General features: G+C 39.5%; 1 protein-coding gene and 1 long non-coding RNA gene across 2 annotated transcripts in view; one reads left to right on the forward strand and one right to left on the reverse strand.

The window, feature by feature from the left end:
• Positions 1-16,887, forward strand: part of LOC126511328 (uncharacterized) — a 120,482-nt gene that overhangs the window by 75,467 nt on the left and 28,128 nt on the right. The gene's annotated exons all lie outside the window — the stretch shown is intronic.
• The window catches only part of Mroh9 (maestro heat like repeat family member 9), a 77,522-nt gene continuing 66,045 nt past the window's right edge, over positions 5,411-16,887 (reverse strand). The window contains exon 21 of the mRNA XM_050158390.1: positions 5,411-5,610. Coding sequence (XP_050014347.1) covers positions 5,570-5,610 — 41 coding nt within the window. The 3' untranslated portion in view covers positions 5,411-5,569. The remainder of the gene's footprint in view (positions 5,611-16,887) is intronic.

Here is a 16,887-nt window from a genome sequence, read left to right on the forward strand (position 1 = left end):
AGAGAAACAATTAATAAATGGGACCTCCTGAAACTGAGAAGCTTCTGTAAAGCAAAGGAAATGGTCATTAAGACAAAATGGTAGCCTACAGAATGGGGAAAGATCTTTGCCAACCCCACATCAGACAGAGGTCTGATCTCCAAAATATACAAAGAACTCAAGAAACGTGACATCAAAAAAAAAAACCCAAATAATTCAATAAAAATGGGCTACAGACCTAAACAGAGAAGTCTCAACAGACAAATTTCAAAGGGCTGAAAGACACTTAAGAAATGCTTAACATTCATAGCCATCAGAGAAATGCAAATCAGAACAACTCTGAGATTCCATCTTACACCTGTCAGAATGGCCAAGATCAAAAACAATGATGGCAGCTTATGTTGGAGATAATGTGGAGTAAGAGACCCAGCAATGCCACTGTTGAGTATGTAACCAAAAGATGCTCAATCATACCTCAAGTGCATGTGCTGAACTATGTTCCTAGCAGCATTATTTGTAATAGCCAGTGTTAACAGAGGGTTCTGTTCCACCCTATCCCACAGTCATTCAGTTCAAAAAAAAAACCACACAGAGTTCTACATTAATTATAAACTGGTTAGCCTATTAGTTCAGGCCTCTTATTAACTCTTAGATTCTACATTAAGCCATAATTCTTGTCTGTGTTAGCCACGTGGCTTGGTACCTTTTATCAGTTAGGCATTCTCATCTTGTTTCCTCTGTATTTGGGTTACACCTGCAGACTGAGCCTTTTCTCTTCCCAGAATTCTCCTGTTCTGGTTGCCCCACCCATACTTCCTGCCTGGCCACTGGCCAGTCAGTATTTTATTAAAATTCAAGTAACAGATCTTCACAGGGTATAAGACCATTGACAGCAATGCCAAAACCTGGAAACAACCGAGACGCCCCTCAACTGAAGAATAGGTAAAGGAAATTGATGTAGGTAGGTCTTCTGTCTATGTGTTACTTTCATTGGTCAAATAAAGAGACTGCCTTGGCCTTTGATAGGACAGCAGCTTAGATAGGCGGAGTAGACAGAACAGAATGCTGGGAGAAAGAAGCAGAATCAGGCAGATGCCATAGAGCCAGCCGCCAGGTCAGACATGCTGAATCTTTCCTGGTAAGCCATGACCCCATGGTGATACACAGATTATTAGATATGAGTTAAACAAATATGTAAGAGTTAGCCAATAGAGGCTAGAGCTAATGGGCCAGGCCGTGTTTAAATGAATACAATTTGTGTGTTGTTATTTCGGGGCATAAGCTAGCCATGTGACCAGGAGCTGGGTGGCAGAAACGCAGCCCGCTGTTCCTTCTACAGAAAATGTGGTACATTTACACAAAGAATACTACAACAGCAATAAATAAAATAAATGACCTCTTGAAATTTGCAGTCAAACAAAAAAAACCAATTTTTAAAAAATTTAAAAAAACTAGAAAAAAAAACCAATATTGAATGAGGTAACCCAAATCCAGAAAGACAAATATAATATGTATTCACTCATAAGTATGTTTTAGACATAAAGCAAAGAAAAACCAGCCTACAGGCCACAACTCTAGAGAACCTAGATAGCAGTGAGGACCATAAGGGAGACATACATGACTCTACATAGGAAGGAGAAAAAAAAAAACAAACAAGATCTCTTAAGTAAATTGGGAGCTTGGTGGTCACTGGAGAGAATAGAAGGGGAGAAGGGATGAGGGGAGGGGAGTTGAGAAAAATGTATAGCTCAAAAAATGTGATAGGAAAAATGTTGTGCTAATAACAACAATTAAAATGTGTATATTGTAAACAGAAAAGTAAAAATAAACTAGCACTTAAAACCATTTATGAAACTTGGTTAGTTATCTAACTTCAACTGAAGCCTTTTGAAAAAGTTATTTTATAAGCCTTATTTTCTGTGAGTAATCTAATGCATATATCTTTAATTGTCATTTTATTCAAGTATTTATAATTCTGCAAAATTGAGACTTAGGTTGTTGAATATGTATTTTCCAAAAGAGTCATCCCAGTGTGAGCATGGTCACAAAACACCTCACAGTCTAGAATAGGTGGAAACAATTGGAAGTGACCTTGTATAATGACAGGTATGGGTGGAAAGACAGACATATGGGCAGTGTCAGGTCATGTTTAAAAGTAACTGCAGAGTAATGACCATTTGTCAGTGTACTTGAGTTTTAAAGAAAGCACTGGCTTCGAAAAGGAGGTGAATAGGTAGAGATACAAACATCTTATTTCAGTTGACACGGCTTGTCACATGTGTTTAAATAACCTCTGAACAGCACAACACACTGTGCCTGTGACTGGGGCATGCACGCTGTGCACATCACTCCCCCTGTTCATATAATCCCTCCTCCCTCTTTTTGGCTGGACTACCTTACCTCTATGATGGCAGGGTGGTTACCCATCTGATGATAGGAAAAGGCTATTTCAGGCCCAGTCTCCACTACTGTTAGTAGTCTTAGCTGGGGGGAGGGGCATCCTTGTACATTTCTGGGAATTTCCCTGATGGTTCTCTATCAAGATCTCTCTTCCATTGCTCTCCCACTCCACCCCTTCCACAACTGCACCAACCCATTCCCTCATGTTTTCATCCCTTATCCCCCCTTTTTACTGACTCTGCCCCAAGTTTATCCAGGAAATCACATCTATTTCTCCTTCCCGGGGCAGTCCATGTGTCCCTCTTAGGGTTTTCCTTACTACTTAGCTTCTCTGGACCTGTGGATTGTGGTCTGGCTATCCTTTATTTTACATCTAGTATCCACTTATGAGTAACTACATACCGTGTTTGTCTTCTGGGTCTGGGTTACCTCACTCAAGATGGTATTTTCTAGTTCTATCAGTTTGCCTGCAGATTTCATGATGTCATTGTTTTTTATAGCTAAGTAATACTCCATTGTGCAAACGTACCACACTTTATTTATCTAGCCTTCGGTTGAGGGGCGTCTATATTGTTTCCAGGTCCTGCCAAACCACACTTTTATGTTTTAAATTTTATACTAGAATTGGAAGACAATGGTCCACTGTTCTATTATTATAGTGCCCTTTTTCCTACTTATTCATGTGTTACCAGTGTAATTTCATACCATTTCTGAGTTTTTTTTATTTCAACTGGAAAGTTCTCATTGCAATTTAAAACATAAGGTAGGCCTAGTGATAAGCTAGTAGTATTTCCTTTTCATGTAGTGTTTTATTATCCTGAAAAAAATTTCCCTTTTCAGCACTTAGAAAAGTGATACCCTACAGCCTCTGCTGATAAATCTACTGAAATCCTTGTGGTGGTTTCATTGCAAGTGATGAGTCTCTATGTTGTTGATGTTTTCAAAACCATGTATCTGCCTTTGGCAAATGTTTATTGTTTGAGAAATGAAGGCCGGGCTGTGGTGGCACACGCCTTTAATCCCAGCACTCGGGAGGCAGAGACAGGCGGATCTCTGTGAGTTCGAGGCCAGCCTGGTCTACAAGAGCTAGTTCCGGGATGGGCACCAAAGCTACAGAGAAACCCTGTCTCAAAAAACCAAAGAGAGAGAGAGAGAGAGAGAGAGAGAGAGAGAGAGAGAGAGAGAAATGAATAGATTATTTAATTGTTTAAGGTGGTCTATGGGTGCTAAAAAGCTATAATGCGGGTATTACAGCTGTAATAGATGTCTTCGAAAAATCTCAGATAACATGAAAGCAGACACAAGATGCACAAATGGCTATTACATTTTCAATGTCATAATGAGCAATTATTAAAAAATTCTTTTAAATACGTATGCAAGCAATATAAACATAGCTATACAATCTAAAATAAACTTCTACTAAGGAAAAATATGGATGCATGTATACATGAAGTAGTTGGCATGCTTTATCCTGTTGAGCAGGGGATCAATGTGTGAGTGGATGAAAGAGCCAAGATGAAACAACAGTCAAATGAATAAACAGTGTAAAACACAAACAACTTTTTCTCACTGGGGAAAACAGGACAAAATGTTCTAGAACATAGATGATGATATTACGCATTTTGTTCTGGAGCTAACAAGCCAGTGCAAATTTGAACATGTGTTTAAAACAAGGTCAGGCTGTGGTTCACTGTGATTTTTGGTTGTCGAGTGCATTGTTGAGCAATACTGGGTTGAGAGCTGGATCCAACCACATTGCCCGTGGGCTTCCTTCACTCACTGTCCTCTGCCAAGGGTTAAGGTGACTTGTTCTCACATTGCAAGTGTAACTCCATCTCGGAGTTCCTACCTAAAGCTTCCACAGTTGTTTCTGAGGTGACAGAGAGACTGATGTCACCAGGATGACAGCCATCATCAGAGCCTTCTTAAGCAAGAGCCCTGTGGAATGAAAAAGTTTCCATTGCGACTTAGCAGATTTCTTGTATTGGTTGGGCTTGGCATTGGTGGCCAAGATAAACTACTGGGTTACAGACCATATGAGCTGGAATTGGGATTAGGAGCAGGGACATAGTTCAGAGTTCAGCCCAGAGCTCTTGGCTGTTCTGTTCCTACATTCTACATGTGGGGTCTGACAGTGCAGCCAGGAACATTCCATAAGGCTAGCAGGAAGCAGAGTTGGAGCCTTTTGAGCTAATGTTAGCTCAAGAGTCACAGCAGACAATTAAACAAGATCTTTACTTTGAATCATATAATTGTTTAGGATTAAATTTTAGGATTAAAATTTTAATTAATATCACTAGATACCTTGGGCAGGATAATTTTTCATTTTATTGGCCTATTCTTGGAACTTTTTGGATATTTAACCCTCTTGGAATATAGTTGCTGATAAATGTCAACTATGCCTGCCTAGCATTAGAAAAACAGAAAAAAATAAGCCCTTGTGTCTACCATTATCAGCTTTTCCAATAAAGAAGTTTCAGTATCACTGAGAACTATATACAGGGCAACTATGTTTTTATATTTAGACCAACAACAATAGCAACAACAAAAAGAAGGACCTTAGTTGATTTATTCAAAGAACATGAGTTATGTGTCAAACACTGAAGGAGGTAGTGAGGACAAAGAGATTTATAAGATCCAGAAAAGACAGACATAGACAATTATTGTCCCTATAACACTTGTGAGCACATGTACACACACAGACACATTTTTATTTATTAACATAGTAAATAATTGTCTACACTATACCAGGTAACGTTCTAAGAATCACTAATACCTTCAAGTACACACATTCAAGTGCGCTCCACATTGTTTTTCCCTATCCCTAACTTTCTGATAACAATATTTTATATTTAAAACATAAGTCTGAGTTATTAGTCCATTCCACCATCTCTCCCAACCCTAGGCTGCCATTTAAAAGAGAAAAATATCATTTATTGACTTATAAGTAGTTTAAAAATTATTTATACAGGCTATCATTTAAAAGATAAAAGACTTTGAAATTACCTTAAAAAGTTCAGAGTTTATGAAAATACTGCATGTTGGAATGGAAATGCTGGGGTAGCTTTTTTTTTTTTTTACTGTGGCCCTCACTGCCGATGAAACAAGTCGATGTGAAGAACAGAGTGCAAGGGTTGAGGAAGTCCTGGTACTTTGTACGTTTGTGAACTGGATTTTCTGGCTTGGCTTCTCAAGGTACTGGAAGATATTCAACTGCTCTTTGATCCTTTCCTTTGAGAGTAGAAAGCACCACGGTTAATCATGTAACTCAGCTTCTTCTGATGCTGGAGTTGAAGCTGTGATATTATCTCTAGTTTGCAGTCAAATGATATATTTTTTTTTCATTTCTGGGACTGACATGGGCTTGAGAGTAGTCTTTACTCTCTTGACATCTGAGTTTTCTGTCTACCCACTATTCATGACTTTGTTGTGGTTAAACCTGCATAAACAATTCTAAGAATAGGCAACAGATTCTTGGAGAGTGGAACAGTCATATCTTTCATCTTAGATTTTCTTCAGCACCCAGCATGATGCTCTGTTCATCAGTAGGTTCTCAGGACATTCCTTGTTTTATGATCAGTAATAAGAAAACTAGCTCCATAAAAGAGGCACATTTTTAGCAGTTTCTCCTCAATGATGTGCACTTAAATTTAAGAAACTTCAACAAATACCATTGTTTCTCATTCTCTTGTTGAGATGAATTATTATAGCATCTTAATTCAGTGATAACCTAGTTTGGGAAGTGACTCAGAGCACAGAGCATTTTGTTTCTATTTGGAGGTTTTATGTATAAACCTGATAATAAATGACAGTCATTGACTAAAAAATGAGATAGGTGAGCAAAATATATGAAATTTATGCAAGAAACTGGAAGTTACCAGAAAACTTCATCTTAGCGGTTTTATGTGTGGCACCATAGTGATGGATTTTCTATAAACTTCATATAGGAACAAAACTTTCCGTAAGGTGCTTAGTCTTAAACGTGACAGCTTCTTCAGCTACATGAGCCAGGGTTAAGCCCAAGGTATTCTTGAGTGTAGTGTTGTGGTACTTAAGAGATGGGAGAGAGGACAGTGCAGGAGATGAAATGAAGACTAAGAAAACTCAAGGGGAAATGGTTGAGATGAGGCAGATCTGGTTTGAAACTCGATTTTATCTTTTAAATTTTCTTTATTTCCCCTTCCCTTTTAAAAAGGATTTTTTTTTAAAAGACAGGGATTCTCAGCCTGACAGAGGTAGCACACACCTTTAATGCCAGCCCTTGGGAGGCAGAGTCAGGCCTATCTTTGTGAGTTCAAGGCCATCCTGGTTAATGAAGAGAGAGTTCCAGGACAGCTAGAAGCTAGAGCCGTTACACAGAGGAACTTTATCTGGAAAAACAAAAAAGGAAGAAAAAGAAGAAGAAGAAGAAGAAGAAGAAGAAGAAGAAGAAGAAGAAGAAGAAGAAGAAGAAGAAGAGAAGAGAAAAAGAAAAAGAAAAAGAAAAAGGCAGGGATTCTCTGTGTAACCATCTTGGCTGTCAAGAAACTTGCTTCATAAACCAGACTGACCTTGAATTCAGAGAGCTACCTGCCTCTGCCTCCCAAGCTCTGGGATTAAATGTATATACCACCATTGCTAGGCTTAAAAATGTTTTTGAGGTTTTGAAATTTTTTCATTAGGCTTCCTCATTTAAAATTTTATTTTTAAAAGTTGGTGTGCAAAACATTAGGTATTATGACATTTTATTTTTTTAAAGGTTTTATTTTTGTGTATGAATATGAGTATTTTGTTTGTGTGTTTGTAACCATCAGTACGTATGCCTGTGATAACATGAGTGAGGTAATATACCTATAAGTGGAGTTATAGGCAGTTGTGAGTTGCCCAGTGTGGGTGTTGGGAACTAATTTGAGTCCTCTGTGAGAGCAATTGATGCTCTTAACCATGGCACCATCATCATATTTTTGAACAAGCCATCATCATATTTTTGATCAAAGTGTGTTTTAATAAATTCTCTTCCTTCCCTCCTAACCATTCCTATATTAGGCTGATCTTGAATTTTGGGGTTCAAATGAACCTTTCTCAAAAGACAAAAGACTTTGGGGAAGATTTTCTAACAGTGGTCATGCAAAGGTCATGAAGACAAACTATCCCCTCCCTTTGTCTCAGATTACAGAAATGGGCTATAGTCAGTGACATTGTGGGAAATGTTGGACAGTCACTCAAAACTAAACTGAGGAAACAGGCGCATGAACCTTTACTCTAGCCAGGAAGAAGGAGCATGAGATAAAGGCTGTTTAAATTTTGAGTAAGAGATTGTTCCTACCAGGCTCAGCCCCTTCCATACTTTCTTGCATTTACCCTTCCAGAAGGAATCCCAACTCTTGTGCTTCTCTGTATACTGGTTTAAAGGCCCGATCTATATTGAATTTAGTATTATAAACATTGTAGTAAAACTATACCATTGAAGGTAACTAATCACAATAAATTATAATTTATTACTATTTTATTAATGGTATGTTCTCCTCCTTTCTTACTTTGCCCAAGCATAGCAGTACTCATGAGTATTTGCTTTGCATACAAATGAGCTAATATTTTGGAGTGAAGCAGTCCCGGCAGGCTATCAACTTGATATAGGAGTTAATAGCAACATATCTATAATGCAGGATCTCTTCTTGACATCATTCTGCTGTTAAAATAATATGTAAGGCAGTCCACAATAGTTTTTTGTGGTCAAAAAGAGAACTTGACAAGTGGAAGTGTCAGGGTGCTTGACAACCTGAGATAATAATGCCATCTCTTCCTTCTGGCCTCAGATGCTCAATTTCACTCGATTTCTGGCTGCATTGTGTATACAGAAGCTAGAGCTGTAAAAACTTAATATTTGTATCTGTTTCCTGATGAAACAAGAGCTCTAGAGTAGAGATTCTCAACCTGTGGGTTGCAGCCCCCACAGAGGTTGCATATCAGATATTTACTGTAGGCAGACTGTTCTTTCCTGACCACCAGTTTCCAAGTAACGGACAGGGGGACTTAATATTAATTGTAAATACTCGGTCAATAGCTCAGGCTTTTTACTAGCTAGGTCTTACATTTTAAATGAACCCATATTTCATATTTACCCTCTGCCATGTGGCTCATGGCTTGTTACCTCATTTTTCTACACATCCTATTTCCTCTGCATGTGCTGGCATCTCCTCTGACTCTGCCCTTCTTCATCCTAGCATCCTTAGTTTGGCTGTTCCACCTATACTTCCTGCGTAGCTATCAACCAGTCAGCTTTTAATTAAACCATTTCAAGAGATAAATCTGTACAGTGTACAAAAGGATTATTCCACAGCAATTTACACTGTGATTCATAACAGTAACAAAATTACAGTTATGGAATAGTGTTGAGAATAATTTTATGGTTTGGGGTCACTGTGGTATGAGGCCACTTGTTTGTTCCTGGCTGCCCAGACCATGAAATAATCATTCAGAAACTATATTATTTGCAATACTGTGTGACCAATAACTTAAGCATATTTCTAGCTTGCTCTTATATCTTATCCTAACCCATCTCCATTAATGTGTACATCACCATGTTGTCGTGGCCTACCAGCAAGGTTCCAACACATCTGTCTCTGGTGGTGGGCTAGATGGCTTCTCTTTGACTCTGGCTTCTTTCTCCCAGAATTCAGTTTAGTTTTCTCCACCTACCTCAATTCTGCCCTGCCAGGCCCAACACAGATTCTTTATTAACCAATGGTCTCCACAGCATACAAAGGGGAATCCCACATCAGGTCACCACAACATAAGGAACTGTGTTGCGGGAGCTCCTTCCGCTCCTTCAGCCAATAGCTGCTGAGATACCAGCCCATTGGGGTGTGGTCTCTCTCCCTTTATAAAAGCGGCCACTTCCCTTCTCGCTCTCTCTTACTTCCTGCTCCTCTTCTGGCGACTAGATTCCCTTCCTGATTGCGCAGAGGGCTGTTGTCTGGGACGGTGATCTGTAAGTTTTTTCCCTTTTAAATAAATAACCATTCTATTAATCATAATTCTAAACTGGTGTGGGATTGTTTTTGACTTATGCCTTTGCCTTCAGAACTGTATTAAAGGGACGCACCATGAGGAAGGTTGAGAATCACTGGTGTAGAGTATCAAAGCAAAAACTCTCTCCAATATATGGTTCCTGATTTTTGCCTTACATGTGTGAGTAATAGACCCTGTGCTGATTTTCCACTGGAAATCTAGAATGCAATATTCTGCTGCTTTTTATCATCCAACCATCTGACTGGTGAAGATACCAGGCCCAATAAAAATAATAACTTTGCTAAATGTCAAATTGGTGGTATAATGGGTTAGTGGACTGAAGTTGAAGATTTAACTCTATTACCTAGATATAGATCATGTGCAAGTCACGTCAGTTGGATAGGTGATTTGTTGGGGGGTATCTAATTACACTGTGAGCACCAAGATTGTGTTAATTAAATAAAAAAAAAAAACATGAGGTCAGGAGGAAGAGCCAATGACCAGTTGACAGGAAATAGCCATATAGGGTAAGAGTGAATTAGGACAATAGTTAGGGAAAGGCACAGGAAGTAGAAGGGAGCGACAGAGAGTTTGACAGTTCCTTTTGGATTGGAACTGTGGTAAAAGATCTCTCTTTTTGAGATGCCAGTTAAGGAAGAAGGTCAGCTACTTGCTCCTCAACCTCTTTGAGCTAGCGGGTTTTTACTCCAGCCTCTGACTCTTGAGTCTTTATTGGTAAAATAATAAGATATAAATTTAGATTAAAAATAACAGTGTCTGACTTCCAACTGATTCCAATGTGCCTTCTGTTGCTGCCAGCAGGGTAAACCACAATACGGCACAGAGAAATTTTAAACCATGGCCTAAACCTATTTAGTAAGTATATAGGAAGTGAAAATAAAAGAATAAATGCCAAGTTACAGATAGAGAGCAAACATCATCAAATCAGGTGTTTAGAGCAAGTAGGAGAGATGGCAGAATCATCAAATCAGTTTCTAAATGGAGACAGACTGGGCAGATTAAGGTGGTCAGCTGGAGTTCTCAACTGAGCTTCCCTTCCACGGAGGGAGCTTCCCATGAGTGAACTTCTAGCTTTCTGTTCCTTCTGTAGGCATTTTTATAGCATGGGATAAATAGTAGTAACCCCCAATAGTTGTGGTGTTTTCTCTAACTGTCCCCTAAAGTGCAAAGTTTTACACTTGAACTATTTTTTCTCTGTTCTCTTTCTATTCTGTCAAACATTAGAGCAGCCAGCCTGTCACTGGACAAAAAAGTCTTGAGAAATGCCTGACATAATAAACATGTAGAGTTCTTGAGTTAGTTTGAATGTAATTGGCCCCCAGAAGCTCATAGGGAGTGGCACTATTAGTTGTTGTAGCTTTGTTTGAGTGGGTATGGCCTTATTTGAGGAAGTGTGTCACTGTGGGGGTGGACTTTGAGGTTTCTTATGCTCAGGATAGGGTCTCAGCCAACTTCCTGTTGCCTGCAAGGTGTAGGACTCTCAGCCACTTCTCCAGCACCATGTCGGCCAGCATGCCACCATGCTATCATCATGATGATAATGGACTAAACCTCTGAAACTGTAAGCCAGCCACCTCAATTAAATGTTTCCCTTTATAAGGGTTGTGGTGGTCATGGTGTCTCTTCACAGCAGTAGAAACCCTAACGGAGACAGGTCTGAAGTCTAAAGGCAACTCCCCTGCTAGAGGCAGCTTCTCAGTAAGTTAAAAGAGCATAACAATTGACCGCAATTATGTGTATTATGCTAAGCAAGGGTTCCATTTCCTTAAATTTTGTGACAGGGAAATGGTGGAACTGTGGCCTTTATTGTAATGGTGGCAGAGATGAAAGATAAAGGATCTGAATAGAAGAGATGGAAAGGGAACAAGCCCCAGCAATGTGAAAGGTAAAGAGTGGTGGAAATGAAGTCATTATGAGCTGAGTTGTACCCCACCATAATTTCTGTCTTTGTTGATCTCCTAATAACCCCCAGTAGCACAAAATGTAACTGTGTTTACAGATAGGGCCTTTCAAGAGTTAATTATGGTTAAATGATGTCATTAGAATATGGCCAGTCCTGGACAGGTCTGTATGAGAAAGAAGATCAGGAGGATAGGAACCACCTAGAAGTCAAGGACAGAAGGAACTAGATGCAGATCGATCCTAGACTCAGCTCAGGAGTATGAAAAAACAAATGTCTGGTGTTTGAGCAGGATTACTTGAAAATGTAATTCTTTTTGTTGACCCTGCCTGTGGTGTGATATGGGCATGAGGCTGAAGTGTTAAGGACGGGGCTGAAGGTTATTAGCAAGGCCAGCAAAGCCCACAATATAAAGGGAGAAAACTTGAAACAACTTTGTAGTGCTGCAAAAAAAAAAAAAAAAAAAAAAACCCAAAAGTTTAATAGTGTCAGTAGCAATTAAAGGTCACTTTACAGTTTACTGCGTAGATTATCTTTTGCAACAAAAAAAACTGTCACCCAAGATAATAAATGAGACATTTCAAGCTATAAAATACAATCCCTGATCTCAAGGTGAAGAATATAGGCCTATTAAGAAGTAAATGTGCTCTAAAGCATGACAGGTTTATCTGCTCACACAATGCTGTCTTCTTCTTGTGACTTTTCCTTAGTTTAATATGACAATCAAATTACATGGGTAGAAAGTTCCCAAGGACAGTACAGAACCTAGCATATGACATTTGCTACACAACTAGGCAACTCTGGATAAGATATACCATGAAAATCTTCCTCCCAGCAGGGTGGTGGGTATATTAACTGGATCCCCTAAATCACTGCTTATCAACCTGTGGGTCATGATCCCTTTGGGTTTGCATTTCAGATATCCTGCATATCAACTATTTACACTATTATTCATAACATGAGCAAAATTACAGTCATGAAGTTGTTACACAATAATTTTCTGGTTAGGGGTCGCCACAACACAAAGAACTGAATTGAAGGATCACAGCATTGAGAAGGTCAAGAACCACTGCCTTAAGCAAACAATCAGAGCCATCCCCACCCTTATGCAGGAAAAACCTATAACCTATAAGCCTTCCATTGTCCCTGAACTTTGCCACTTTTCTTAAAACAGATGGTCAAGTTCTTTAGCAAGCAACATTTTTCTGGGTAGCAGACAGAGATCCATGTTCCAAATATACAAGGTTTTATTCATTATGGCTTCCTGGGGAAATGAGGGATTTCCTGGACTGAGAAGAAACCTAGCCTTCCTGCCATGCATCCAACACGGAGATGCCCCTTTCTGATCTCACAGCCAAGATGCTTGTAGGAAGGGATTGCAGTGACACAAATCACTTCTGTTCGGATTTTCTCTCCTTGCTTCTTGCTTTGTTCTCCTTGATTGACACCATCAGGCACCACAGTCAATCACTTACTATCTTTTGTTTTCTGTCATTCCTCTACCTTCTGCTAGGATCAAATCTCAATAAAGGCAATATGTGTTTAAGAACAGTGCTCACTTCTGTGGCCTTCAGCTCTTAGAACAATGCCTGACAGTTGGTTGACAGTATTGTGAGTTGAAATCCTTAGTGAAATGTATCACTTTGTCCCTGATTCTGAGATTCCCGTTTTGATTTGGCCATCAAAAGTTGGTTTGAGAGCTGGGTTTGGGTCTGCCAAGGACCCGAGGGAGAGTTAAGTCAGGCGAGGGTCTTTGGGTGCTTTACTGGACTGACAGATACTAGCTTGGCTTGTATTGAGTAGGAAGCTAGCGAACTAATTACTCTGTAAGTCTTTTTTTATTTATGTAGCAAGTATCCACTTGATGGTGGATACCGTAGACCAGAGATGGCAAAAGCACAAATAACTTCTCTTACTGTCTTGTAGATCTTTGATAGTGGGTGGGACAGTTCACTCTAAACATTTTTTTTTCAATTCAAAATAATGGCATTGATAGTCATACCACATCATTGTCCTGGGATTAAATGGTTACATTTAATGGGACTCTGTACTCAGTGTAGAGTAACACTTGGAGTCGTCCCTATTATATTACTGACTGATGGCTGACCTTTTCAAGTGGTATCTATGCAATGCCTCTAGTCCTCACCACACTCCATTTTGCCAAAGCCAGCTATAGCTCATAGGAGGCTGATTTCAAGGCCACACAATGTTAACAGCATATCCAGCACACGTATTTTACACTGAAAACTATCATTCATTACCGAACTAGACAGTACTTAATGGTAACGATCCACACTGGGTCACAGACCTTACCAAAGTATGCATTAGTGGAGGCATAGATTCCATGATCACATGTCCTTTTTCTAGGAACAGTGTTCCTCCATCCTCCCCAGTCAAACATGACTGTTCGTTCTTTCCTAGTAATATCAAAATTATAGAAAAATATTTCTTTGTCTTATAATTTTACTATTTTTAGCATAAACTCATGATCCAGTGTAATTCTGCATCTCTACCCCTCACCTGTATACCCCATGATCAAGCTGGCAATCTGCAACACCGTGAAGCCTGGACACCTACCAGGGCGTTTGCTCTTTCTCAGTTTGTTTGTCTGTCTTCCCTTATCAGGTGGTGAGGACCATGAATCCAGAACTATTCCACAACATCCAGTGAAGTATCTCGTATAAGACGACTCCAAGGATGCATTTAGTAAAGCTTGAATATATGAAGACGAGGGACTGACTATGTTTGATTAACTCATTTTAAATTTATCTTCTATATTTGACTCTGCTGATTAAGCATAGGCATTTCAGTATCATTGTATGTGTCAAAACTCATTTTCTTTTGGGATGGATAAAGTGGTTTGCTTTTCTCACTTCTTATAGATCAACTCCTAGGTGCTTAGCCACCGACCTCAGCAACTAGGAGAGCACATGGCTACAGAGCAGTCATAGTGGCAAACACTCATATTGCATTTATTGTGCGTTCTGGACAGTTTATGGTTTTTTGTTTTTTGGGTTTTTTATTGCTGTTTTTTTTTTTTTTTACCTTATTCAGCACAAAAGAAACACTGTGAGAAAAGGAACTGTTACTGTCACTCTAATGATACTGATGGGGAAACTGAGGCACTGAAAGTCATAACCACTCACCCAAGGCTATATAGTCTGAAGTGGTAAAACTTGCACTTGAACCCAAGTTAGCAACGCTCAGAATCTAAAGGCATAATCACTGCTTCATAAGACTTGTTTGCATTAACAAATTCAGCAGATTAAGACAGTCTATGAGGACAACTACCTACTGAAACAATACTTTGATACATTAACTGATTTTTGGCTTTCAGTGTTTACTGTACCATCATTATTCCTTGTCAAACTGTAGGGACTTAACAACCCCGAGAAGGCACAACAGAATTAAGCACAGCAGACTACTTAAAACTTGAGCTCTAGACGCAAGTCATAGGCACAAAAGAACAGCAGTTTATTTTGTAACTCTCTGCAATCAGGCTTGTCTCTCAGGGAAGAGAGAGAAGCAGGGTTTGTGTCCAGGCTGCTGTTCCCCAGTGTTTGCTTGAAGGACAGATGCACCCCTAGGATCTGCAGCTCTTGTTGTAGAGAGGACTTGGACCTGCTGCCTTTCTTTCTGGACAGCAAAGCACATAGAGGCTTGTATGATGCTGGGAGTTTCCTCGCAAGCGGCATGGGGTTAGAAATAAGAATATAGAGGGTATGGTGCCATAGATAAATAATACTACCTAGTTTCGCGAGTTGGATGCTTAGCAGAATAAAAACGTTTATCATGAGTCAGAGAAGTGTGGTTGGCTGAGAGCTCAGTGTGATCAGATCTCGAGATAGGGTAAGTAGGGTCTCCTGTGAACTGGGGTGAGTAGGGTCCCCTGTGATCTGGGGTAAATAGGGTCCTCTGTGACCTGGGGTGAATAGGGTCCCCTGTGACCCAATGGTTGATGATGACAAGCTTCAGTTGGACTCAGTAAATTTCACTGCAGGTCCTAGATGATGACTAAGCAGCAGTTTTATTGCTCGTGTACCTCCCTACCTCCCACTTGAGCCTCCTGAAATACTGCACATAAAGCTGGGCAACAACCTGAAATGATCGAATAATTCTGTCACTGGATAGAAAATGAACTGTGCTAAAAAAAATTTAAAAAATGATATAGTAAATGAAGTCAATATTTTTTCATATTGCTTATGAAAAAACTCCAACCCAGAAAGCAACATTTATTGTTAAACAGACTCTAAAGATTGTGCTAATTAATTTAGTTTTGGGTATTTAGACAGTGCTTCTATTCCCCGCCCTTGAGTTAAATGAATGATTTATGTAACAGCTAAGTTACATAAGGATTTAAGCTCCATCTCACTCAATCCAAAATTCCTGCTCTTAAACATTTCATTAGTCTGTCAGCTTTTGCCGCCTGGCAGTGTAATAAAACACTAAAGTTGGAACCTGTCTCGGTTTCCTTCATCCTTTATTTTCAATTTTTAAGACATAGGGAATCTATGTCCAAAATACAAGATGTTTGCGTTTCATTTTGGCTGGCTTCCCCGCAGTTTAAGTTATTATCAAAGGTCATGAAGGAAAATTATAGACCATAGAAAGCTGGGTGAGCACCTGGCAGAGCTTCTGGAGTCTCGGGCTGGAGTAAAGGAAAAGAATGCACATGAGGGGCTAGGCTGTCACAGGAGAGTTTGGCTACAGCAAAGAGAGTCAGGAACTGGACAGACCTTCAGATGTGGAAGGAGCTGTCAGTCTTCCCTTGCAAACATAAGCATTTGTGTGCTTACTGTGGCGTCAGCCATCCATGGTCTTATAGAGCAGATGAACCATCCATTATTAGGACAGTTGGAGCTTAGTGTGGGCTGTCCATCATGGCTGGTGGGGCTTGTCTGTTTTGCAAACCAGAGTATAGTCCATTACAACCTCTTCTTTCTTGGTCTTCTACACAGCCTGACTAGTGTCCCTATTTACAAGTGTTCTCACCTATGGCCATTTCAGAAAAGTCGAAGTGATATTTCTTTAAATCTCAATTGGGATCTTATTTTTCCACTCAGCGTTCCTCAGTGACTTTCCAATGACCTTGGAATAACCCCGCATAGTCAGAACATCCTATGCCACCGTCAACAATTCAAGTATCATCCTACATCTCTGCCCCTCAGGTACTAAGCCCATCCACCCTGGCTGTCTTTGTGTTGTAAACATACCAGGAAACCACCACCTCAGTCTCCCTCACATATGGTATTTCTCATGTCTTAAGGATTTTCTTCAAGTCCTCCGGGGATGAAGTTCATTGTAATGCTCACTTTTCTGCCAATGAAGACTTTCAAATCTCCATTTTATATTAGATTTCTTTAGGGTAATATGAGTACCCTGTGTTTGCTTTCATTGCATACATAACTTATAATTACACTTGTATGTTTATTTACTTGATATTGTATCCATGGTAAGTAATAAAGTTTATGTAAAGTTTATGTGCCCGTTCTGCTTGATACTGTATTCCTAGCATTGCTAAGGAGGAAGTGCTTGATAAATATTGACTCAATGACAAATAAAAGTATTTCATAGATTATACCAGGGGTTGATATAGG

Source organism: Alexandromys fortis, unplaced genomic scaffold (assembly GCF_014885135.2).
Source record: "Alexandromys fortis isolate MF-2015 unplaced genomic scaffold, M_Fortis_MF-2015_v1.1 scaffold_97, whole genome shotgun sequence".
NCBI lineage: Eukaryota > Metazoa > Chordata > Mammalia > Rodentia > Cricetidae > Alexandromys > Alexandromys fortis.